Below are 24,444 nucleotides of genomic sequence, written 5' to 3'. Positions count from 1 at the left end.
GTTGTTTGTGGTCAGAATTGTACTTTTGTCATTCAAGCTAATGGCACAGTTTTGGCTTGTGGAGAAGGGAGCTATGGGCGACTGGGACAAGGAAATTCAGATGATCTTCATGTGTTAACGGTCATTTCAGCACTGCAGGGTAAGACTGTTTGGTTTGAAATTACTCGATTGATAGAGAACAAATAAGCATTTTGGCAGTTAATATAATTATTTGTCTAGACACTTTTCACAGATTGACATATTGAACTATTGTAGTCAGTAAATAAAAAATTGAACAAATAAACTAGCTTTTTATTTCTTCTCATGATTTAAGTAGTGACATATTAAAATTCCTTAATTTTCAGAAGGCTTTGAGGAAAAGTGTTTGCCCAAGATAGCAACGTTTCATTTCAAAGCTAACAGCAGGTCAGAAGCATAGGTTGCACATGAGAAGATGAAGAGTTCCTTCAAAATAAAAATAAAGCAATTGCTATAAGAAAAAACTATACTCATGGTTGCTTCCTTTCCCTGGCCTTAATGTGCTACCACTAGGGGCACTTGGTGGATGCATATGAAGAGTTCATTATAATTTACTGTAAGCGCTGTTTTCTCACTTTTCTTTAACAGGCTTTGTTGTAACACAGCTGGTGACCTCTTGTGGATCTGATGGACATTCCATGGCTTTAACGGAAAGTGGGGAAGTCTTTAGCTGGGGTGATGGAGATTATGGCAAACTGGGACATGGGAACAGCGACAGACAGCGCAGGCCTAGACAAATAGAGGCTCTGCAAGGAGAAGAAGTGGTGCAGGTTCCACAGCATTTTTTATTCCTCTTATGAACTGCAGATATTGTAACTTAGTGCTAGGAATACTGGCTTGGGGTAACCAGTACAGATAGCGATAGAGATGTTCCAGAGCCTTTGTCAGTCTTGCCAATTTGAATTCAGATACTGAATGAAAACAGGCAACTTCTGACTTCTTTCTGAGCATTATGAAGCGAATTGATAATTCCCACTTGAAGAATGTTACGATCACAAGACTCACTGGTGGTATGTGATGTTACTTGACACTTGTTATTTGAGAAGACTAAAAATTTGAAAGAGCCTGGAAGTAAGGGATGATCCAAAAGGCTGTCAAAACACAGACACAACTTAGCAGTTTCCCTTGGTCTTTGTCAGATAGATATCTTTGACCTTTAAAACAAGTCACCAGTCCTCCTCCTCCTTACTAAGTCTGCTTTATAACAGTCCAAAAAAAGTTACCTGGCTTTGTCTGAAAGCCTTTATTCACACAGGTATCCACCTGTCTTCCTCCTAACTTTACTGTGATGGAAAACAAAAAGAGGTAGAATGTTGAGTCATTAATACTACAATACAATATCTGTACTTTACATCTTTATGAAGTAAATACGTTGTGTGTGAAAAGGATATTACATATTTATGTGTGTAATATTTTTTCCCTAAAATATAAATTACATGTATAAATTACAATTATTTTATTTCTAGATGTCATGTGGCTTCAAACACTCAGCTGTAGTGACAGCGGATGGCAAACTTTTTACATTTGGAAATGGTGATTATGGTCGATTAGGACTTGGAAATACTTCCAATAAGAAACTTCCAGAAAGAGTGACAGCACTGGAGGGTTACCAGATTGGACAGGCATGGTTTATTTAAAACTGTAATCATATATTTGTTTAAAGCTGATATTTTCAATATATTTTAGTGTTCTTTTTTTTAATTTTGGCTTTTATTTTGATTGTAATAGCGGAATTTGAGTATGTGTATTTTTTCAGATTTCTTTCCTGGCTTTTGATCCTCTTTGTACAAAACTGCAACCCGTCCCCCACATTTTTTAAAACATTGTAAAGTTTCAATATGTAGGCATTAAGTATGAATTCATGAGCTAAAAAAAACAACACAACTAATGTGGTCCTAAATGTCTTCAAAACACTATATGAAGCAATGCAAGTTTCAGTGTCTTTAAAGGGATAGTTATTTTCTAAAATGTGTTTTTTTTTTTTCTAGAAGGTATTTGGGTTGTGCAAGTTTGTAGTAAGTTGGCAAAAACTGTAGTAATAACATATTTCTTTGAACCAGGTGGCTTGTGGACTCAATCATACTGTAGCTGTGTCAACTGATGGCTCAATGGTTTGGGCTTTTGGAGATGGAGATTATGGTAAACTTGGTTTGGGAAATTCCACTGCAAAATCCTCACCACAGGTTAGAATTCACAGGGGAAATCCCTCTTTCAATAAGTTTTCAGCATTGCTAAATGTATTGCGCAGAATTCAGAATGTAGTTTTCAGAATTTAACTTAGTAATTCCAGAGGCTATACTATTCTAATAAAATCTAGCAAAAATAATTCTGATCATATGTTATGCTAAGCATGACACTCTAAAGCATCTCATGTAAACCAGTCTCACCTTATGTCAGAGATAATACGAACAGTGACAGTCATAGGATTCGTTTAAAGCAGAGAGGTTCCTTATTTTGGAATTTGTGGGGAAGGTTGTTTCCACACTGATGGGCTTCCTCTGATGCCACCCCCACCAATCACCAGTAATTTAAAGGTCTTTTGAATCATTGCACATAGAATAAGATGTTAGTTCTGTTAAAGAAAAAGAGAAAACTGTGTCTCAGTTTCTTGTATTCATGTACAGGCATTAATCAGAGTAATGCTGTATTGTATGCATTGCATTGTGGGAATTATAAATTTTATCTTTGGAAGCAGAAGATATATATGTAATTCATATTTGCTTTCTGTTTGTACCCTCATAACATCATAGCTCTTTGTCCTCTCATTTACCCCCTTAGAAAGTGGATATTCTTTGTGGAATTGGAATAAAAAAGGTTGCCTGTGGAACCCAGTTTTCTGTTGCATTGACAAAAGATGGTCATGTATATACTTTTGGACAAGGTAGGGCAATCTGGTATTTAGATCTTTCCATCTATATGTTTCTGTGTATTGAAAGTGAAAATGAAGAATATTAAGACGCATTTATAAGAGTGACCCAATGTGGATTTTGGAAGTACAGCAATGCAGTATTAACATAGGCCTAAAATCCAGATTTGTGGCTGTATCTAGTTTGATCTCACAAAAACTATCTTTCAAAATATTCTAATTTAGCTTTTGAAGAGTGTTTTCCTTAATCTTCATCAAATTTCACCCATCCAAATGCAGTGGGTTACTTGAATGTTCACTTTGCCTCATAAATCCTATACCTACACAAATCGTTCAAAACTCTGGACAGGCAAGTTGCCAGCTACACTGAAATAAACATATTTGCTCTTAAGTCAGTTAACTCCTGTGTGTTGGAAAATTATATGCTTAGATCTAGAAGTCTTGTTTTAATAGATTTTGGTTTTGTTTCAGATTTACAGTGAAAATAACAATTTTGGCAATATTAATGAGCACATGTAAGATTTTGTAGGAAATGTACACTAAATTTCTCTATTTAGTCCCAGTTCTAAGAGTACCTAAGAGTTGCTTTTTGTCCCTCCCTGACTTTGCCTGCAAGTAAAATTCATTTTTTGATGTTCTTTACATACGTGGATATTTCCTTGCAATTTCAGATCGCCTTATAGGTTTACCAGAGGGCCGAGCTCGAAATCACAACAGACCCCAGCAAGTTCCAGTACTGTCAGGAGTCTTTATTGAAGACATAGCTGTAGGAGCAGAGCATACGCTTGCTTTATCATCTACAGGGGATGTATATGCATGGGGTAGCAACTCTGAAGGACAGGTATATACTATTTCCTGTTTATTTCTAACCTTTATAAGGCTAATTACACTTTATAGATGTCGTTGTAATGTATACCTTTTGGTGGAAAATCAAACTCTCCCCTGCCCCTCAGATAGCTGCTCTAAGAGAAGGGCAAAGTTGCTCCTCTGATATTTCAGGATTGAGTATTTGAGAATGCTTGTTGAGCAAGTTGTTTAGAATAGTTTCTGAAAGAAGTCTGTCTAATTTTAGAATGATGCTTACTTTGTATTTTTGAAAGAGAAATGTTAGTGTAAAAAGAAAAAAAATAGAGAAACTTGGTTCTGAAAGCCTATTTTATGTTTTCCCTTGCAGTTTAAAAAGCTTGGTTTATATGGTGTAGGAATAATTTTTTATACTTTTATGATACAAAGTTACCACTTTTAGAAATGAAATTCAAAGCTATCAGTAAAAAGTCAGAATAGGTTTAGTAGACATTCTCTTTACACAGATTGTGTTTTCATAAACTATTGTAAGAGCTTCTATGCTACAGCAGAAGTGGTATTTAAATGGTACAGAAGAGGCATGAGCTGTGTTGACTATGCATGAGAGGTTGTGCATAGATGAATTTCTCAGTGTACAAAACATCTTGCAAAAAATCTGTAGCTGTTTTAAGGTTTCTTTGCCACCTAAATTTGCTACTCCCATTAAGGGTGGATGTAATGTTTTATCCAAAATAAAAGGTAAATGATAGCATAACAAAAGATTAAAAGCTAAATATTTTAACCCAGTATATGTTGTCAATAAGAATCGCTCTTTACTGTTTGCTCTGAATCTTTGCTGAGAGTGTTTTAGAAGTATTTCCATAGTTGTTGATTCTTCCTTGTGCCTTTTCCATCTGTTACAAATTGTCAGCTTGGACTTGGCCATACCAACCATGTCAGAGAACCAACCCTAATAACAGTCCTGCAAGGAAAAAATATTCGACAGATTTCAGCAGGACGTTGCCACAGTGCTGCCTGGACAGCACCGCCTGTTCCACCAAGAGCTCCAGGTAAAAAACAGATGGTTTGTATGGTTGTTTGATTTAGTCTTTTTGTTTCCCAAGGGATGAATGCAACTGGAGCCTTGGAACGTTTGGACAAATTTGTTTCACATTCATTCAGTTTTCAAATTATCTTGGTCTCTGAATTTTGCTACCCTTTATGACGAAATAATGCATTCTTTCTTTTACTGTGGTAGGCGTTTCAGTGCCTTTACAGCTTGGTTTACCTGATGCCATTCCACCACAGTATGGGGCACTGAAAGAAGTGAGCATTCATACAGTAAGAGCAAGGCTCAGACTGCTGTACCATTTTTCTGACCTCATGTACTCTTCATGGAGATTACTTAACCTCAGTCCCAATAACCAGGTAAAATTCCATTTGAAAAATACAGCTTAGCTGTGTTGTGTTGTGCCATGTCACTGGAAAGTTTCTCACCAGATAAAGACAGACCTTATTGGTAGGTTTTGTAGTTTTTGTTTGTATGTTTTTTATTTATTTAATAAACAAATATACAGATCTGGATTAAGCCAGACATTTTCAAATATCATTGTGTATTTTCATTTACGCTAATATTGACATGTCAGTGTTTTAGTTTCCAAAAACTTAGTAGCCTCAAAGCTATAAACAAAAAGTGCTAACCTGTTTCTTGAAATATTGAAGTGCTAGTGATTAATTATGAAGGTTTTTACTCTGTAAGGAATTGAATTAATGACCTTTATTAATGTTTATTCTCATACTGCCTTATTGCAGAACAGTACATCTCATTACAATGCTGGAACGTGGGGAATAGTTCAAGGACAGCTAAGACCCTTGCTAGCACCACGAGTGTACACACTCCCCATGGTACGCTCTATAGGAAAAACTATGGTTCAGGGAAAAAACTATGGGCCTCTGATTACTGTAAAAAGAATATCAACCAGGTCAGTATTGTTTTCACAGGGAATGTATTTGATATCAAATACTGATATTCATACATTTTCCATAACTTCTAGTATACCATTCTCTCTATACAGCTTTATTATGACCAAGTGACTTCACTAGCCTTTACATTTTTATGAGTTACATTGTATGGCTGTTCCTCTCTTCTCTTTTTCAAAAGAGGTCGGAAATGCAAGCCCATTTTTGTACAGATAGCAAGACAAGTGGTAAAGCTGAATGCATCAGACCTTCGCCTACCTTCCCGTGCCTGGAAAGTGAAACTGGTTGGAGAAGGAGCCGATGATGCAGGGGGAGTGTTTGATGACACTATTACAGAAATGTGTCAGGTATGAAGAGTCTATTACTTCAAAATGCCTGGTAGAGTTTTTGTTGTATCTGGTGTTTGTTTGTATTTGTCAGATTTCCTTATGCAGCATGCTAAATTCTTATTCTTCAGTCCTGAGTCATAGTACTAGAACTGTCTACTTATGGATGTCTCCGAGGAAAAATAAACCTTCTTCAAATTGTGGCAATGAGATGCAAAAAAGCCACACTGTAACTTAGTGTTACAATAGGCCACCTTGAAGTTCCACAATAGCCCCTACTCGTTATGGGAACATTTTGCAGACCCCCTTTCTGTCCAGCCAATATGTTCTATAAGATTGTAGGCATAAAATACAGTAACACCTCTGTCAGGGGTTTCTAACATATGTGAAAATCTGTTGCCTGTTGGGTTCAGTGCTGGAAAGGAGTTCAGTGGCAGAAAGTATTTTTACTATGACCGTAGCCAGAATATTGTTGCTATACAGATTCATCTGGAAACTGAGGGCTATGGGCTAGGACTAAGATAGATCTGGTTGCTTTTAAGGCACGACTATGATTGTAGCCAGGAGAAGGATTGAAAACTATACTGGCTGGAGAACTTTGGTTGTTCCTTTACTCTTCCAGGAGTATTACATCCCAAAGAATGAGAATTAATGCTGTCAAAAGAGGATAATTAATAGGCCTGCTTAGTCTGGGACAGGGGAACAGCCATAGTTATTGCTGGAGCTGGAATTGGAGTTACAGTTAGGATACAGGATGAAAGGAACTAAAGAACTGTTTATTAGTGATATTTCTAATACCGGTTAGACCAGAGAGGGTTGATTCAGATAAGGACTTGAGGCCTAACTTACAGATTCTTTCCTAGGCAGTTTACATTCACTGTGAGGTGTAATGAGGGCTCAGAAAATAATTCATTGAAAAATTTGGTACATTGGTAGTTCATGCAAAAAGCTGCACTTGGTAGGGTGTATAGCTTAGGGCTTTTGATCATTTCTAGAACAGGTACCAGGAATATATCACAGAGTAGTCACAGCGAAAGAATGATTATAGTCTGACATACAGGCAGGCCTTCAAATAAACGTGATTTTATTAAGGAAAACCAGCCCTACCATTGTTGCTTTCTCTTAAGTATTCAAAAGAATTTTTAATAAGTAATAATCTCTGTCGTAGACTATTCTGTCTTGTAATGCTATAATGTCAAAATATTTCTGTAATAGGTTTCTTGTCCCTGTGTCTAAGAATGCTTTTTTTTGTTGTTGTTGATTTTTAAGGAACTGGAAACTGGAGTAGTAGACCTGCTTATTCCTTCTCCAAATGCTACTGCTGAAGTAGGCTACAATAGGGATAGGTAAGTTGTCCAGGATTTCTTTTTATTGCAGATGTAAGTTGGTGAAAATTAACTTCTGTTAACTACTTTATACCAAATGGTAAGACTTCACGATTGTCCCTAGTACATTCTTTTCCTTCAGGTTGTGATGTTACTTTGACATGAAGGAGAAGGTGTGGTTTAAATGTGAACTTTCTGGATTGCTGATACAGAATTTAGTGTAACATTAAGAATTTCAGTATTTGTGGTCAGGGTTAAATTTGCCCATCTTGGCCTCCTTTATTTCAACAGTCAAAAATAACAATAATCTACTTATTTGGACACCTCTTGCTGATAATTGTGTTGACAATTACTATGCTGTGCCTAGAAATATTTCTTCTTTTGCCTCTAATGAAGTAGCACAGAAATTATACTATAGTCTTTTGACCGTCTTTTCTTCCAGGTTTCTCTTTAACCCTTCAGCATGTTTAGATGAACATCTGATGCAGTTTAAATTCTTGGGTATTCTCATGGGTGTAGCTATTCGTACAAAAAAGCCATTAGATCTTCATTTGGCTCCAATGGTTTGGAAGCAACTTTGTTGTATCCCACTCATCTTGGAGGATTTGGAGGAGGTAGATCTGCTCTATGTGCAGACCCTCAACAGCATTCTTCACATTGAAGACAGTGGGATTACTGAAGAAAATTTCCATGAGGTAAGATGCAAAAGTTGGAGCTTTTGAGTTTATTCTGAAAGTGGTCACTTCTATCAGATTAACCTTAATCTCAGTATTAATTTTATTATATGATTAAATATTTCCATTACTGGGATAACAAGGCCTTGATAAGCATTTGGAATAGTTCATGACCTAAATATATTTCTAGGTGACTGATAGTAAAATATTAAACCTAGATCACTTGATTGACTTACACTAAACATATTTTTTCTGTTTTGCCTAACAGATGATTCCTTTAGATTCTTTTGTTGGTCAAAGTGCTGATGGTAAAATGGTTCCCATAATCCCTGGAGGGAACAGTATCCCACTTACCTTTTCAAACAGGAAAGAATATGTGGAGAGGGCAATTGAGTACAGACTTCATGAAATGGACCGTCAGGTAAGAATCTCATCATGATCCTCTCCACATTGTTAACATGAACAGCATTTTTGATTCGTGTAAGTTTCCATTACAGTTTATTAGGGAATATGAAAAGTTTGGTTTTCTGCTGTATCCCCAAGGATTTTTTTCCCCACAAGCTCTTATAGTTCTTTTTAGTTGTTGTTTTTTTGTTGTTGTTGTTCTAAGTCAGTTCTATTTTTCTTAGCAACTGCTCAGTTGACAAAAGAGTACTGGAAATGAGAATTTCTTTTTCATTAGAGCAGTTCCATTGCAACTGTCAATTCTTGAGAAACTTTGCCACAATTGTGTGCACTATGCACTGTTACTAGACATGATAGCAACATAGAGTCTAGCTGAAGTAAGTATTGTGGACAGACATTAGTTTAACTGAAAACTGTTTCTCTTCTGCTTTAGCAAAGAAACTACAAATATAAATGTTCTGAGAAGTATTAATTACCTATTTGCAAATTTCTGTGTGTTTTGTCACTCATGTAGTGAAGTTTGAAAAAGCACTATGATAATTAGATGTTAGGAATATTCTTTTCCTTTTTCTCAAGACATAGCTGCATGCAGAATTGCAGAGTTCTAACCTGTGTTAGAAAAATAAGCTACTAACTTGTACTTTAAGTTCTGCTGTATTGTGGCAGAATCTTTTATGTGTAATTACTTTTAAAAATAGCTTTATTTTAATAATATTTTTAATATTCTCCAGAATTTTGCGAGGTTGTTGACCGTGCAGGGTATGCATGTGTGGGAGGTTGTATTTGGCAGATATTCTCTCTCCTTACCCTGTTCATTAGCAGATACATTGCCTTTGCATTTATTTGGATGGTACAATAAGTGGCAGAAGTACGACAATTGCATTTCCAATGTCTCTTCTTTTTTTTTTGGCAATAGGTGGCTGCTGTAAGAGAAGGAATGTCTTGGATTGTTCCAGTTCCCTTGTTGTCTCTTCTGACTGCTAAGCAGTTGGAACAAATGGTCTGTGGAATGCCAGAAATATCAGTTGAAGTTCTGAAGAAAGTTGTGCGTTACAGAGAAGTTGATGAACAGCATCAGCTAGTACAATGGTTCTGGCATACCCTTGAAGAATTTTCAAATGAGGAGAGAGTGCTTTTTATGAGGTTTGTGTCAGGAAGATCTCGATTGCCAGCCAACACAGCTGATATCTCTCAGCGATTCCAAATAATGAAGGTTGATAGGGTAAGATGCTGGTTTTATTTTTATTATTATTATTATTATTCCTGTCTAGTTTAATCTGTCCTTTGGCAATAGCAGCTAGGTTTCCATAACTGCAAATTTACAGAGAAAGTCAGGGATAGGATATGCCCTGAGCTATTAAAGCCAAAGATTTTATTTGTGCAGGAGCATTGAATACTGCATGAATTGCATATTAATTCAGTTGGTATATTTACTATGATTCTGTGATTGGAGGTCAACACAAGCCCTTGCAAAAGAAACAAAACCTCTTCTGTTGTAACTTGTCCACAGTCATTTTCTGTTCCAATTCCTTTCTTCATTCGATAGTTTTCACTCCTTTAAGTTTGTAATAAGCAGCAACATATGACCACTAGTGAGCTCTAAGTCCTAAAACCACTGTAATGAATTTACAGTATATTACTTTACATACAGGTTGCATACATTTTGCATTGTGTTTGGGGTTTGTGCAGTGAAAGGATATTGTCTGAACAATATGAATCAAAAACTTGGGCAAATATAAGATAACAGTGTTTTGACTGTCATCTTTGGTGAGGTGTCTCAGGTTGCTTCATGTTAAGGCACAGTATGGTATGTAATTTGAATGTTGCTTGGTATCTTCAGGTGGGCTTCTAAATAGTAGTGTGGTCAAATAGTTGCATTTCATTAGTGAGTGGAATAACTCACACAGCAGGTGATATAGCAGTAGTTTTGCACATACTGAAGGATAAAACAATTGATGTAATAAACAAGAGAGGCTAGTCTGCTTCTTAGAAGAAATATTGAGATACAATGAGAAAATGCTGAATGATAGAGGCAGGGAAGAAGGGATCAATGAAATATGGATATGTTGCATTTTTTTTAACTTTATTCACAAACTTAACAGTGTCCCACCTTTTATCCATTTCCACAGCCTTACGACAGCTTGCCTACCTCACAGACTTGTTTCTTTCAACTGAGGCTCCCACCTTACTCCAGTCAACTAATCATGGCAGAGCGTTTGCGCTATGCAATCAATAATTGCAGGTCTATAGATATGGACAATTATATGCTCTCACGGAATGTGGACAATGCAGAGGGCTCAGACACAGATTATTGACATTCTGTGAACAAAATCATCTTCCTTTTACTACGAATAGTGCCCTAAGTCCAATTTGTTGTTGACATAATTTTATGGTAACCATAGATGTTTTAGGAGCATAAAAACAGATGTTAATAAACAGTGGCCACAGTTTAGTTACTCTAAATGTAACAAAAAATTAGATGTTTTTATTTTTTGTGATTGTAAAAAAAAAAAAAAAAAAAAAAAGAAAACAAAAAAGTATGATAAGTAATTTTTTTCTCCTTTTTTGGGTCACTTTTGATAAGTTTGCATGGAGACATTTTGGTGCATTTTTGTTGGGAATAGTACATTTGTAAGCCCTCCCAGTGAACATGAAGAGTTGTACATTGTGTATAATTGTTCATTAGCAAGGACAGTTTTACATGAATATTCACATATTTATTTTGTTTTAATTTGAATTGCCTGTGCAGGGTTCCTTATGCAGAGAAAAATAAAGCAAATTCAAGAATTGTTTGCTTGTATGCATTTGTGAATTGTGTATTGATATACTTAGTCTTCATACTTTTTCGTTTTGTCTCAGGAAATTGTAGTATTGCAGTATTTAGACAGGACATGACTTTTGAAGCATCTTAAAATGTTTATTTTCAAGTAATCTGATAGGTAGGACCGTGCCCTGCTTTCTTAATATCTTTGAGGCTTTTTCAGGTATACCATTAGCTTATGCTTTGTACTTCAATATGAGTTAAAGTTGTACTTGATTCCTTCTTGATTTTCACTTAAACATTTTTCTTTTGCAGAGTAGTAATTGCTGACAATAATAATATACAGCCATCTTGACTTGGAAATCTTAAACCTTTTGTCCAAAAAACACCCCATCCTCTTTGATATACAGGAATTGATGTAACTGATCCTAATCAGAGTACAAATAAATTAAAATGAAGGTGACAGGCTAGTTGTTGAAGCTGTGGGTTTTATATACATTCTGAGTATACGACTTTGATTTTAGTAAACTGCATGCGTTTGGTCTCTGTCACAGCTGTAATTGTGTTATAGTCAGCAGTGCCTGGCTTATGCTGTAATGTTCATATCTGGTTAGGACGGTGATGTACTATTACCAAGAAATTTTTATTCTATGTCTTAGGGAAGTGCTGATGACAATTCCTTTCAGTCTCTATATCTGAACTATAATTTGTGTCAAACTGCAAATGCTGTTTTATGTTCAGGAACCCAGTTCAACCAGGCTGAGAAGGGTAGTGTCTTTCCCCAGGTGAGTCGCTGCTGCTCTGGCTTGATGTTCCTCCTCATTCTCACTGGAATCCTTGGTAGGATGCTGTGGGGCCTGAGGGCTGTGGAGAAAATTTATGAACCTAAACTCACTTGGTACACCACTAGTTTGTCTGAGTCTGGAGAACACAGGCATTCCTGTTTTATGTTAGCAGGGATTATTAGGGAAGCTTCCCAGTTGTCCAAGATGGAACCTGATGTATTGCTGCTGGCTAATGTTGGTCAAAGGGCTGAGCAAAGAGCTTCCAGATCCAGGTTTTATCTTGTTTATTCAGTTAGGACTCACTGTTGGCTCATGAAAAAGGCAAATGGTTCTTGAGCTATGACCAAGAACCAGACTGCAGCATGAAACATCTAGAGGGGGACTTCCAATTGTTTGGGGAGAAGGAGGGACTCAGGGCTCTGAAATCATGCAGTTCAGTTTCCTGCCTCATCGTGTACTGTGGTTCCAAATTGGACTGAGATTTCCCCATCCTGTCACTATGTTGTGAGGAAGTATATTCACATTGTGGCTTAAATTTGTAGGTGTTGTACATATATAAATATATATATATATAAGGCTACAAATAAGAATGGAAACTGCTATAGAATGTAGTGTATGATTGTATACTAGACCTCATTGATGTGACTCAAATCAGTGCTACCAGTTTGCCAGTCTGTTTCTATCAGATGGAGAAGATAGTAATACTGTGCCTGAAAAATTGGAGTTTAGTATGGACTATGCACTTTGTTTTTTGGAAAATTAGGATATTTTTGGAGGCAGTTTACAGTTAGGTAAGAGGATAACAATGTTTACAAATACTAATGTTCATTAAAAGTTTTGAGTGTGATTCCTTTAATTGAGCCATTTTGTTAATTGTGCTTGTCCTTTAGATATTCTATCTTAGCATGATTAAATCTATCAAGTGCTTAATTATTTTTATTTTATTCTACCGTTTGTTTTTACTGTAATTACATTGTGCATGCATTCCTTTTAATCTGCTGATTGTCTTATTTCTGTTGCTTAGGCATCTAAGTGAGACTGGAATCACGTTCAAGTTTCCTGCATAATGCCTCTTCTTATACCTAATTGCATACGGAGATAAAGAATGTACAGCGCTGACTCTGTTGTACTGTTCATTGGAGACCATCTGAGAAAGTTCTAACTTTATGTCAGTTTAAGTGTATTTTTGGTATGCAAACCTCTCCCTGTGGAAAAAGAGTAAATATTACCAGTGTATGTCAGCATTCCATAGGATAAGTAAGTCATATATGCCGTTCTTTAAAGGCAAAAAATGTGTGCAGCTCAGTCTTGCAACAAGCCTACTGATGACAGGGTTGTAGCACTAGGCCACAGCAAGGTAGGCTGTGAGCTATTTCAAAGTGTCATGCCCCATTCCCCTTCCGTTTTTCAGCATTGGATGGGACATGTGTAAGACTGCAGCAGGGAATATCAGTGATAACAAATGCATATCAGAGGTAAGAACAGGTGTGTGACTGTGTTTATTTAGACCCTTTTCAAATTAATGAGGTACGGAGCACACTATGCTTAGAAATGTTAAATTCCAAATCCAGCTAGAGAAAAGAAAGCTTGAAAAGCTTTTTGCCACATGTATTGTGCTGGGTAGGTTATGTATAGGAAAGCACTTCATTGCCAAAAGCCTTTCTCTTGTTACACGTGACTACTGTTTGCTGCTGTTTTTTACTGTACGTGTGGAATACCTAACCTTTTCCTCACACCTCAGTTCTCAAGAAACAATTGCTCTCTCTGATTTTATAAGTCTGTCACTTCTTGAAACCCTAATTTATGTTGTTTTATCCTGTTTCTAACCTGGGATTAAATAATTTCTTCTCTTACACCTCTGGTTATTTCCAATCACTTTTTCCTTTTTTTTTTTTGTACACCTAGGAAGTATATCACTAGCCTTTTGGGCTGTCAGATACCTGGTTAGCCCTTTGAAACAGGCAGGCAGACTACAGCAGAGAGAAGATGAGCGACCAGTCCCCAAGACTAGAGGTAGGCAAGTTGCTCTAACCTGATGAAGCCTTATTCTTAGTGGAGGTAGCAGTAGAAGAGTTGGCTCATCCAACAGCCTTGGAATGTAGTGGTAGGTAGTATGTACATCTGTCATGCTTAGAGGGGAACTAGTAAGAGCAGAATGTATTACTGAACAGCAGTATTCTCCAAAGAGGTTAACGAATGATCAGCTCAGGTCTGGAAATTTGATCTATATCTGGCATTTAGCTAGGTGATGAAGTTGAACTGAAAAAACTACCACTGCTTGTAAGTAAACAGTTTTACCATGCTGCAGGTCTTTGTTCCTCTTCTGTTTTATTGCCAATATGATCTGTGTTTCACAGTGAAAATTTGAAGTGTCACCTGGATGTTGCTTTTCCCCTATTTTGTGGGAAAAGGCATGAACTTTTACAACTAAAGTCGTCTTTGCTACTTACATCTGATAACATAGGTGCAGCTTCTGAGCAGGCATTGTTTTTTTTTATACTGCTTTTCTTTTGGTATTTTTATGAAATATATATAACAAGCCCTCCTCCCTCCGTACCTGGTAAGTTAGATTTAGAATGTGTGATGATTAAAAAATGTTTCAACAACGTTAAGAGAACTTTGACAGAGCTCAAATGGCTTGGGACTGAGGAAAACTTTAAACATGCTTCCATCTTTGCATCATAGCCTAAGTAAAATGTACCAATGTATACTTACTTGGGAAAACAATTTGGAAATTAAGAAAATTGATTATTGATGCTAAAAATAAATTATCAGCACAACTGTGTTCAAATTTTACCATGTCACAAAAGAAATATCCATAATCAAGGAGAACAGCAAAGTAATATAACTTTGAGCATTTGTATAGAAATAAACCAAAAAATCAAGTAAAAGAGTGTTCTGAGGCCCTCTTTTAACACTATAAATAAAATCAGAAACAGTTCTGAGAGAAAATTGGCAAAAAGGTATAAAAAAAAAATACGTACAGCTGCAGACCCACGTTCATATTTTATAGATACTTAAAAATCTGTTAGATCTGCAGAGGTGTAGCTTTCATCACAGAGGGCTCAGAGAGAGCTAGCATCACAGGAGGGTCTTTGGTTATTAATGTGACTTAAAGAGTTCATAGCTTCTGGCTCATCAATATATGAAATTGGTATTTTCTCCATGCATAAATTGTGTACTCAAGGTAAGGATTCTGTCGGCTTCCCAATTTACACATCATAATTGGTTTATTCAGACCACCAATCTTCTTTCCAACTTACAAATGCTGTTTTAGGATTGATGGTTTTTCTTCCCTTCTGTGCTTCCAGTTTTGTTCTGTGCTTTCGTAGTGCATAAGGATCCTACTTTTAGTTTTAGGATCCTACTTTTTAGTTTTAGGACTGAGTTAATGAAATAGCAGAATATTATAGTGTCATGCTATTAAGTATTTCTAAGTTGTGCAAATAAAATTACTAAATTACTTTGTCTTCTAAGTGAGTGATACTTCTGGACGCTCCTACTGATAAAGTATTTCTCTAGGATTTCTTATCTAGTTGACTAAGTATCTGCAATGCTGTGATTTATTTCTTAGTTCAGCCAAATTAGAGAGTTCCAAAGGATATCTGTGGATCAGTAAGCCAGGATGGTAAAGGAGGAGTAAGTATATTAATTTGTGTTGAAAGCTGTAAAATCCTTTCTATTTTTCATGAAAAATGATGAAAATAGCACATAGTGTTTTCAGGAGTCCATAGCTAGCTCACCATTTCTAGCAGAAGAAGGAATAAGCCTTAGGAATGTAGGCTATAAAAATATTTCTGCTGAGATTGTTTGAAACTTATCTTCCTAAAAAAACTGATTGGAAATACAATTTTACAGTACCACTCTTCCAATAAAAAATGTCTTCCAGTGGAATTTGATAGCGTATTTCCTTTCTGTTCAAATATGAACAAAAGATGAGCTATTAGATGAAGTAAACATTTATTTCAGGACTATCTGAAGCATCACAGCTAAATTTGACATTACAATACCCAAAGCATTTTTCTCCCTGTAGCTTTAATAAAAGGAACAGCAGTACTGTAAAAAGAGTACAGTGAGAAATAGGAAAATCAAGCCAGCTGTTCCTAATTAATCAAGGCCTAACTTCAGAACTTGTTTCTACATTTTGGATGACAGTGAGAGGGGGAAAAAAAATCTTTACTTCATTTCACACATTCTTTTTAGAGAGGTCTTTCTAAATTTTAAAGAAGCAGCAGCAGCTTTCTAGGTATTTGTGACAACCTGTAATAATTTTCTAGATAGCAATTTAAGAAGTCACAAATTCTGTTCGTTAGAGAAAAAGTTAGCTTATATTTCAGTTATATAGAAGATTAAAGTGCAGACTAGCAGTAGGCCTGCAAAGTTATAATTGTTGATACATCTACAGCTGTTAAAATGCAACAAAGCTATAAAATTATTTTAAACTGTGGTAGTCTTGATACACTTGAATTCCAGCAATGGAATTTCCAGTTTATTAGCAAGTTTCATTAATGTTGTGTTTCCAGTGTAGTGAGATTATCAACAGTTTCAAGGTCATTATGTTCATAATGTCAATGAAAACCAGAATACTATGATGCATGCACTTAAATTGCTGCAATGAAGAAGTTTTGAATAGTTGTTATGTCATGGAACAGAAATGTTGACTCTCTTAATGGGACAGAGCAGTATTTCCATATGTTAGTATTTCTAAATTTGCCTTAAGGACACATACACTGAGGTATTCTTACTCTGGGTAAGATTTTAATTGCAAATGAAATCTTAACTGCTGTACACTTCATTGTGAATTAAGCTGGAATTGTTCAGGATCCATTGAGCTTGTCAAACTGGTCTGTATGCAGCCTTTTGTTTGACACCTGAGCTGTACTGACATCTGGTATTCTAGAAAAAAAAATAAGTTATCAATAGCCAGATATAACCATCTGTAATTTTTGTAAGCATAACGTTCTATACTGGATCATGTTGAATGGGAGAGAAATTTAAAGTAGATATAAGTTAAGACACGAAGTCCACAAAAATGGACGGGATTATCTTTATGGTTTGCTTCAGGAGTCAGTGCTGGGTGTTTCCTAATTGCTGAACAAATTGGAATATAATGGAAAGCAAAATTTGAGGGCTTGCCCCACACAGAGGAAAGCACAGCATTTGAGACAGGGTGCCTTTTAAAAAGGCACACTGTAGTTCAAACAAAAATCTGAGCTATTCAGGCTAGACCATCTGTGTGATTCCTCTGAATTGGTATAGATACTGAGACAGGTTCAACAGGTAATGCTTTTACTGGGGAACAGCAGTAGGGCTGACACAGTAAGGTGGCACTCAGAACTGTTTACCTTTCCTCAGGCGAAAATCTGTACCTAAGTGCTTTAAGAGCCTTGGAACCTGTTGTTGCCAGACCTGGTTACTCAATACCATGACCAAGTCCCTGTGTGTTGTATCATCCAGGCAGATCTTATACAGCAAAGTGAAACTCTGTCAACCTTTGGAGTCATGCTTTGGTGTAGGTGATGCTGTAGCAACTCTGCATAAACAGTGTTTCACTTCCCTGTGGCTGAGGAGCATGCAGGCAATTGACAGCCCTGTAGTTTGGGATGAAAACAGCTGTTTGCCGTTTTTTTTCTTTCCTTTTGCTTTGCACTGAGACCACAAGTGTTTATACAGATCCCTGGTGTAGTGTGTTGCTAATTTAGCATTTAAAGCTGTGTAATTTACAGCTTTATAATTGTACATCACTGTCTTTTCCTACACGTTTGTTCTGTAAACCAGCATTTTTTCACATCAGAATTCCTTTAATGTCAACTTAAAAAAAAAAAAAAAAACTTGATTGCTTGGTTATTTTGTCCAAGTATATTGTGCACAGGGTCAAACTGGTTTGCACACATTGCCATGCATACCCTCTGTTAATAAATACACCTGACAAATCAGCCACAAATATTAATCAGTGAGGAAGTGATAGTTGTCAGGTATGCTGATCTGCTTGCTAGAAGGGACCTTAGATGTCACGGTTATCACTCTTCACTGGTATAATGTGTCATATGTGTTATAAAGCCTTTAACAGAAATTGATTAATCACTCTTTCCCTGAAATTTTTGTAAATCATACAGTATTTGCTGCAGCTTTACGCCTTTCCCTGTTACAAGAAGGTAACAGAACCAAAGATTTTAGACTTAAGTACTGCATTATATGACATAAGCACATGATTTTTCCAGTTTGAGGAAAAACAGAAAACAAAGGGTGTTTTTTCTTTAGATGGTCCTGGTGAAAATTCACACCTTTTCCCAATGCAGGCTTTACAAAACATACCAACCACTTGTTTGGACTTAAACCAGAATGCATTAAAGTAGCCACAGTTAGTTGAAGCAATGCTACTCCAGAGGTAAGTAGAAATAAACTGTCCACATTGACTGAGTTTTTACAGTTCGTTGCACTTAAAGCTGAACCAGTTTTCTTGATGATTTTTCAAGTGTGAACTTTTTTTCTGGTTTACTGTCTGGAATCATGTTAGCACTTCTCTCTGCTCTCAGCATTACTGAAGGACACTTTTCCCTGACTTTCTCTAGACCAGTTTGTGTTATGTTCCGGCAGAAATCCACATGGAGTGTTTGCAGTGATCTCCCATAGAGGGTCACTGCTTCCAGTGTTTGGTCAGTGATCCGCACGCAGTTTTCTAGTTTGAGTGTCTTGAGGCTTGGGCAGTTCCTGAGAAGAAGCAAGAGGCAATCATCCGTAACATGGCCGCATCCAGAGAGGGTCAGAGATAGCAGGTTTGGACATCTGAAAACATAATCATTACAGGTGAGACTAGGGAAGAATAAATAATATACAGAGCTTGGAAAAGCCAGTGTCTTCAAGAATAAATCTTAAAGTTAGCAAAATATTTCCTCTTTCACCAGGAGGGTAAGAAAGCATGAGAAGGTAGGGGGTTTATGTCGGTCTTAAAGCTCAGCTTTACTAATCACAAAACTTACCTTCCTTGCTTTTTCTGTTGGTGGCTACGTCTGTAGCTCAGTCAGTGCAGTGGGGAAGGGGAAGTGGAGGCCTATATAGGCTGCAGCTGCATTGTTTTTTTTCCTAAGGAGTTGCATGGTGCTGCCTTTCTCCGAGTTCAGAGAATGAAGACCCAGCAGAGATCATGGGTTCAAGTCAGAATGGATTTGAGGACAATTGAGTGAAGAGGCTGCTTTATAGACATGCTGAGCATGGGCAAGTAAGACACTCCCACTCTCTTGATTTTATGGAGATTTTTGTTTGTTATTGCAACTCCTTGGTTTTGCTGAGTAAGTGCCAGCTACTACCTACCTAGCTGAGCGCTGATGTTGCATTGCCACACAACTCTTAAGCTTCCATTCACATTAGTGAAAATGGTAGTAACTCTACTGTTAAATGACACAGAAAATTTAAAAAGCTTGCTTTATTCTTTTGCTTGGGTAGATCCAGGAAACTACAGAAAAGACCTGTTCCAAGTCAGTGTGGTGATGACTTACACTGTCCCTGTGTATGCAACTGGAGCAGACTGGTTATTACTTGCTGTTGTGCTGACCAGGCACTTTAGCAAAGGCCCTTGTGCCCCGACCTGCAAATCCTTCTGTACAGTGTTTGCTTTCTCGCTTACAGCTCTCTCCAAGGAGCAGCAGTTTAGCTGCGTGTCTATTTAGGTACATAAACCTTAATGTTTCTGCATTAACATAGGACTTCTTTAGTTCTATTGTTGAGGGTAAAAATGATTACAGCAATGCTAATGCTGATCTTGTGATAGTCTTGCCCAGAGGTATTAGCTTGCCTTTAGCCTGCAGGAACTGTAAAAAGGTATCCATAAGCGCTTCCATAAACAGATCAGTGTAATGCTTATGAACAGTTAGAAAAGCAAGTGACTAAAACAGGAAAGGTTAAAAAAGGATCCGAACCACAGTATCATCAACAGAACAAAAGTACTCAAAACTCAGAAAGCAAAGCTGAAAATTCATTTGATTTTTTTCTTTGCACAGAATGCTAGGAATTCTGTTGTGATAGAAGTGCTTTAGGAGGGTTGCTGCAAAAAGGCAGGAATTAGACTTGGGAAGGCTAAAATGGATGACGCTGTCAGTGTTAATATACACAGACATTTTTAAGAGTGAAGATTTAACTTTTGGAAATTAATCTCCTTAATGCTGAGGGGCCCTTGCTGAACTTTGATGGACTTTGAGGTTGCTTGCTACCTCACAGGGTCTGCTTTGCATTTTGTCCAGCAAACAATGTGAGTTTACATATTCTGCAAAGGAAGGCACTTAAGTGTTAAACTGTTTCTACTGAGCTGTGGTCTTGTGTTCTCCTTCTGAATCGTAATTTGTGATGGCAAAAAAATGGAAATAGTTAAGCGTGGCATCTTGGTAGTAGACATTTCAGGGACAAAATTAGAGTATTTCCTTACATGTACTCTACTCAGCACTGATGTGTTTCCTAATGGTATTTGGCTAATTAAGCTGAAGTTTTTATCTGTTGTTCTGGAACAATTACTTTTGAACTGTTGAACTTAAAATCCACATTCTTTTCTGAACCCATATTTCAGTCCTTGGTTTGAGATTGCACTGTTGCTGATTCTCACCAACACCCTGCATTCTGGTAATATCCTGTAATTTGTTGTGTTTTTGGTTTTTTTTAATTGTTAGGTCCAAATTGAACATTTTGCCTTCCCTGCCATGGCACTAACCTGAAGGCTGGCTGCAGCACAAATGTGTACCATTTCAGCTCTAATCTATGACCACAGCCATCCTTGGTGTTGAACTAAAATGCACTGGGATTGGTGTTAACCTGTTTGCTCCTCCTAATGTAGTTTAACATTTTTCTTAGAGCTGCGCTGTAGCACTAAAGCTGTTAAAAGAAATGATGTGCATTGAGAGCTATTTTTTCTTAGTGGTACTTACTTCCTTTTACTGTAGTTTATAAAAAACATAGATACAGTTAAATTTCAGTATAAAATCAGTATTTTCTTGAATGGAACAAATTTTCTGTTAGTAATGTGTTTAATGCATTTTCTTTTTAAAATGAAATGTATTCACTATGTGAAATCATGCCTTTCCTCTAGGGGTTCCCCCTAGACAATCCTTCACAATGACAGAATGGTACATTTTAAGTTAAGCAGCAACATAGTAGGCAGTATTGCACTTTCCTATATTAATTAATCTTTATTCCAAAAAGAGGGAAGAATAGGCTTAAAGAAAGTCATTGAGAAGATATGCTATTGCCACTATAAAACCAACTTAACACTATATTAAAACTGCACAGTGAAAGCACTCATGTACTTACTGCTCCATTTCAGGTAGGCTGTATGGAGGAGAATTAACAGTTCTCAATGCTGTCATTTAAAGGCAGCTAGCTTTACAGGAGTGTAGAATTTCACACCCAAAGAACATACCTGTTGCCAACTTCTAGCAAAAAATCAGTGACAGTGTTTTCATGCCTGTTACAGAAGTCTTTCTGGAAATTGTTTTTCATCCAGTCTTCAATATTACACACCTTGACTCTCTCTGAATGCCAGCAGATGGATAAGTATTTTAAGGCAGGTCCCAGGAGAAAGTTGTGCTTCTTTAGTTCCGCTGGAGAATTAAAATTCAATAAAGACCAAAGTATAGGATCTTGAAACACTTCTAGCAATTTGTGACATGTTTTTGCTAAATTTTTCCTGCTGTTTTTGTCCAGAAAAGAAAATAGATGTAAAAGGCATTCCCGATTCAGCTGGGTTATATGCATAGCCCTTCACAGAGTATTAGGAAGCAGACAGTCTCCTGGCCTTGTGGAATAACGGCAGTGCTGGAGAGGGGCTGAGAATCACTAGAAGGCTGTTGCACATATATGGTTGTGGAATGGTGTTTATTTTTGGCCAACAACTGGTGCAGAAGTTAAGAGCAGGGAAAGGATAAGGACAATGCATGAAACTGCTGTGCTGTTCCTTCAAGGGAGTGGAATGGGCATGCAGAACAGCAGGACTTCTCTTTCATGAAATGCTTCCTTAAAAGGGATTTTTCTTTTAAATCATTATTATTATTTTCCTTTTAGGCAATCCTGATAGTTAGCGAAGAGCTTGTGCTGTGTTAATGAATGGGAAGGGGCAGACGGTAGGTACAGCTGCAAGATGTAGCTTTGCCAGCCTCTCAAGTTTGGAGGATTGGACTTTCAGAGTGGAAGCTTGTACAGTGTGCAACAATTTTAGCCTTTATTTTTCATTAATTATGCTAAGGCTGCACTTTCTTGTCTCATGTTCAAGGACTGTTATACTGAGATTTAAAAGGAGGCTAGTTGAACAATCTTTCATTAACAGCTTTTAAAATGAGTTTACATGTTCCCTGGGTGCAAACAAGCGCATACAAAGAAGTCCACAGTTTCTTTTTACAAGCCTCAGCCTTATGGGCGTTTTCCTGCCTGCTCTTATTTAAATAAAGGGTGCTAGCTGTTTCCCCCACCTTTTGCATCAGGAAAGTAATGCTACACAGGAAGACATGAATGTGAGCAGCCATAGCGATGTTCAACTGCTGAAGACTTGTGCTTTTTTAGTAGATGTCTTATGTTAGCCTGCGTTTTACAACTTTTCTTGTGTCTATGTTTTTGTAGATGTAGTTCTGTTACCATGGACCTGGAAATTTTGGTGGCAAAAGGATATATAGTGGGTTTTAGGAATAGGTGTCCATTTTCCAGTAATGGACGAGAAAGCGTAGCAGAAGTTCTTGCCGCAGAAGAAAAACAAATGTACAGCAAATGGTGGGTCAGAATTAAAAGCAGTAATAACCAGCCCTGTGACTTTTTCATGTTTGAGACAATACAAGAATTTAAGGTAGTTCACGCCCATATTCTCTTTGGTGTTAATATAGGGAAATAGTATGTGTAACTATTATTACTATAATAGTTGTATAACTAACTAATTAGTAAGTATTAGGAGCAAAACACGTCCTGAAGGACTTTTCAAATGGCTTGCACATTTTTAGTACCTGGGAGTTTTTATGTACCTATGCATTTTAATAGGGTTTGTTTCGATACATGACAGGGTTGAATGCAACCAAAGGTTATCTTCTTTTTCTGAGACTGCAGTTTGAAATGGACCTCTGAAAAAGCAAGAGAAGAATTTTTTTGCAGTCTGCACCGATTGTTTTGGCTTCTTATCTGTGCATGAGTAATGTGTATGCTTACCCACAGTAGCTCAAAGAAAATGACAGATATGGATCTGTACAGTTCTTTAAAGTTAGTAATTTTCCTCTGTAAATGGTAAGCTGTGCTTAATGAGTGCTAGTTCTTCCGGTTTCGTATCCTTTGTCATCAAATATTTGCCCTGAAATGAGAAGGATATTCTTGCTTCCCTCCCATGCTTAGAAACAGGCTATGAACAGTAGCATGAATACTTTATGAAGCCACTGAAGAGACAAGAGTAGATGATTTCACATACCAGGTAAGCCAGTCACTGGAAAATAGCAGTTTAAATGGTGTGCCAGGAGTTTACTTAGTTCGCATACCTTTTTTAAACTCTCACTCTGTCCCTTCCTCATTCTCAGAACTTACCTTCACCGTTGAACAAGTTTAAATAGTTGAGACTACTCAGAATTGTAATAAACACAGGAATGTTATTTTAAGGAAAAACATAAAAACAAACTTATATGATAAGGTTATCGTTGCTGGGAGGGACTCTTAAACCACACAGATAATGTACACCATGATCTAACAAAAATTAACAGCCCTTGTGTGACAAGGCCCTTTAAAATTGTGTCCTCTTTGGGTTTAAATGCTATGTTCTGATACACTTAAGTTTGCTTTATTTTTTTTTCCCATAGAAGTTCAAATACTCTGTCATCCTGCTCAAATGATCAATGCTAATACCTGCAAAACTGTAGAAAGACATGCGGAGTTTCATTTCCTAAGGAAAAGAGACACTTTAATGGCACATTTTCCATAAACACATTGTGTGAATAAGATATAATTCACATTCATCCTGGAAATGCTCCAAAAACACACACGATGAGCACAGTCAGTGATCCTCACTGAAAATTACACACAATTTTAATGGTAAACAATTACAACTATGGCACTACAGTACTTGAGGATATCCTAAAGCACATTGGAATCAATTTTTCAAGGTGCTGATTACCTCATCAGTAAGACACAGACACATCAGTAATGAAACGTTGGGGAAAATTTTGAACACCAAGTGTTATGCTTTCCACTGATTTAGCAAAATTCTTATAAATGGCCTCCTGCTTTTGAACCAAGTCCATTGTACCTGCCTCTCTGAAAGTTTTCAGCTTTAAATCTCACACAGCTAGTATTACCTAGAAGAGCCTCTTCTGACTACGCAGTGAGAAGGAGCTCTCTTTGTAAACGCTGTAGAGGTTTGCATAATGCCATACTTAACAGCTCACTATACAATATATTAAAGCAGAAGTGTTCTAAGAGCTGGACATTCTGCAGTTTTGTTTTACATAAATCATGTCTCCAGTTGTATATATGGCTAAACAATGACTAACAAAAAAGGACAACCTTCAATCAGACAA

General features: G+C 36.9%; 2 protein-coding genes across 19 annotated transcripts in view; one reads left to right on the top strand and one right to left on the bottom strand.

The window, feature by feature from the left end:
* HERC1 (HECT and RLD domain containing E3 ubiquitin protein ligase family member 1) overlaps nucleotides 1-11,177 on the top strand; it is a 124,110-nt gene extending 112,933 nt beyond the window's left edge. For all 18 annotated transcript variants that reach the window (XM_080608188.1, XM_080608189.1, XM_080608191.1 and 15 more), the window contains exons 64-78: nucleotides 1-139; nucleotides 607-788; nucleotides 1,485-1,640; nucleotides 2,079-2,201; nucleotides 2,797-2,899; nucleotides 3,556-3,725; nucleotides 4,599-4,737; nucleotides 4,926-5,095; nucleotides 5,480-5,649; nucleotides 5,829-5,994; nucleotides 7,243-7,319; nucleotides 7,741-7,993; nucleotides 8,241-8,393; nucleotides 9,294-9,599; nucleotides 10,507-11,177. In XM_080608188.1, the coding sequence (XP_080464314.1) occupies nucleotides 1-139; nucleotides 607-788; nucleotides 1,485-1,640; nucleotides 2,079-2,201; nucleotides 2,797-2,899; nucleotides 3,556-3,725; nucleotides 4,599-4,737; nucleotides 4,926-5,095; nucleotides 5,480-5,649; nucleotides 5,829-5,994; nucleotides 7,243-7,319; nucleotides 7,741-7,993; nucleotides 8,241-8,393; nucleotides 9,294-9,599; nucleotides 10,507-10,692 (2,493 nt within the window). In that variant the 3' untranslated portion in view covers nucleotides 10,693-11,177. The remainder of the gene's footprint in view (nucleotides 140-606; nucleotides 789-1,484; nucleotides 1,641-2,078; nucleotides 2,202-2,796; nucleotides 2,900-3,555; nucleotides 3,726-4,598; nucleotides 4,738-4,925; nucleotides 5,096-5,479; nucleotides 5,650-5,828; nucleotides 5,995-7,242; nucleotides 7,320-7,740; nucleotides 7,994-8,240; nucleotides 8,394-9,293; nucleotides 9,600-10,506) is intronic.
* Nucleotides 10,860-23,779, bottom strand: FBXL22 (F-box and leucine rich repeat protein 22). The gene is made up of 2 exons (XM_080551336.1): nucleotides 21,327-23,779; nucleotides 10,860-18,709 (listed from the first exon to the last, which is right to left on the bottom strand). The coding sequence occupies exons 1-2, from the start codon at nucleotides 21,659-21,661 to the stop codon at nucleotides 18,364-18,366; spliced, it is 681 nt and encodes a 226-aa protein (XP_080407462.1). The 5' UTR covers nucleotides 21,662-23,779; the 3' UTR covers nucleotides 10,860-18,363.
* Nucleotides 23,780-24,444: the final 665 nt, after the last annotated feature.

This window comes from Anser brachyrhynchus, assembly GCF_964034855.1.
Source record: "Anser brachyrhynchus genome assembly, chromosome: 11".
In the NCBI taxonomy this organism is placed as follows: Eukaryota; Metazoa; Chordata; class Aves; order Anseriformes; family Anatidae; genus Anser; species Anser brachyrhynchus.
Note: the sequence above shows the minus strand (reverse complement) of the source record. Positions and strands in the feature narration are given on the sequence as shown.

Coding starts and splice junctions, on each gene's coding strand:
- FBXL22 (XM_080551336.1), bottom strand. CDS start 21,661: ATGCATATAACCCAGCTGAATCGGGAATGCCTTTTACATCTATTTTCT. Junction 18,710..21,326: donor TTGCTAGAAGTTGGCAACAG/GTATGTTCTTTG, acceptor TTATGTTTTCAG/ATGTCCAAACCTGCTATCTC.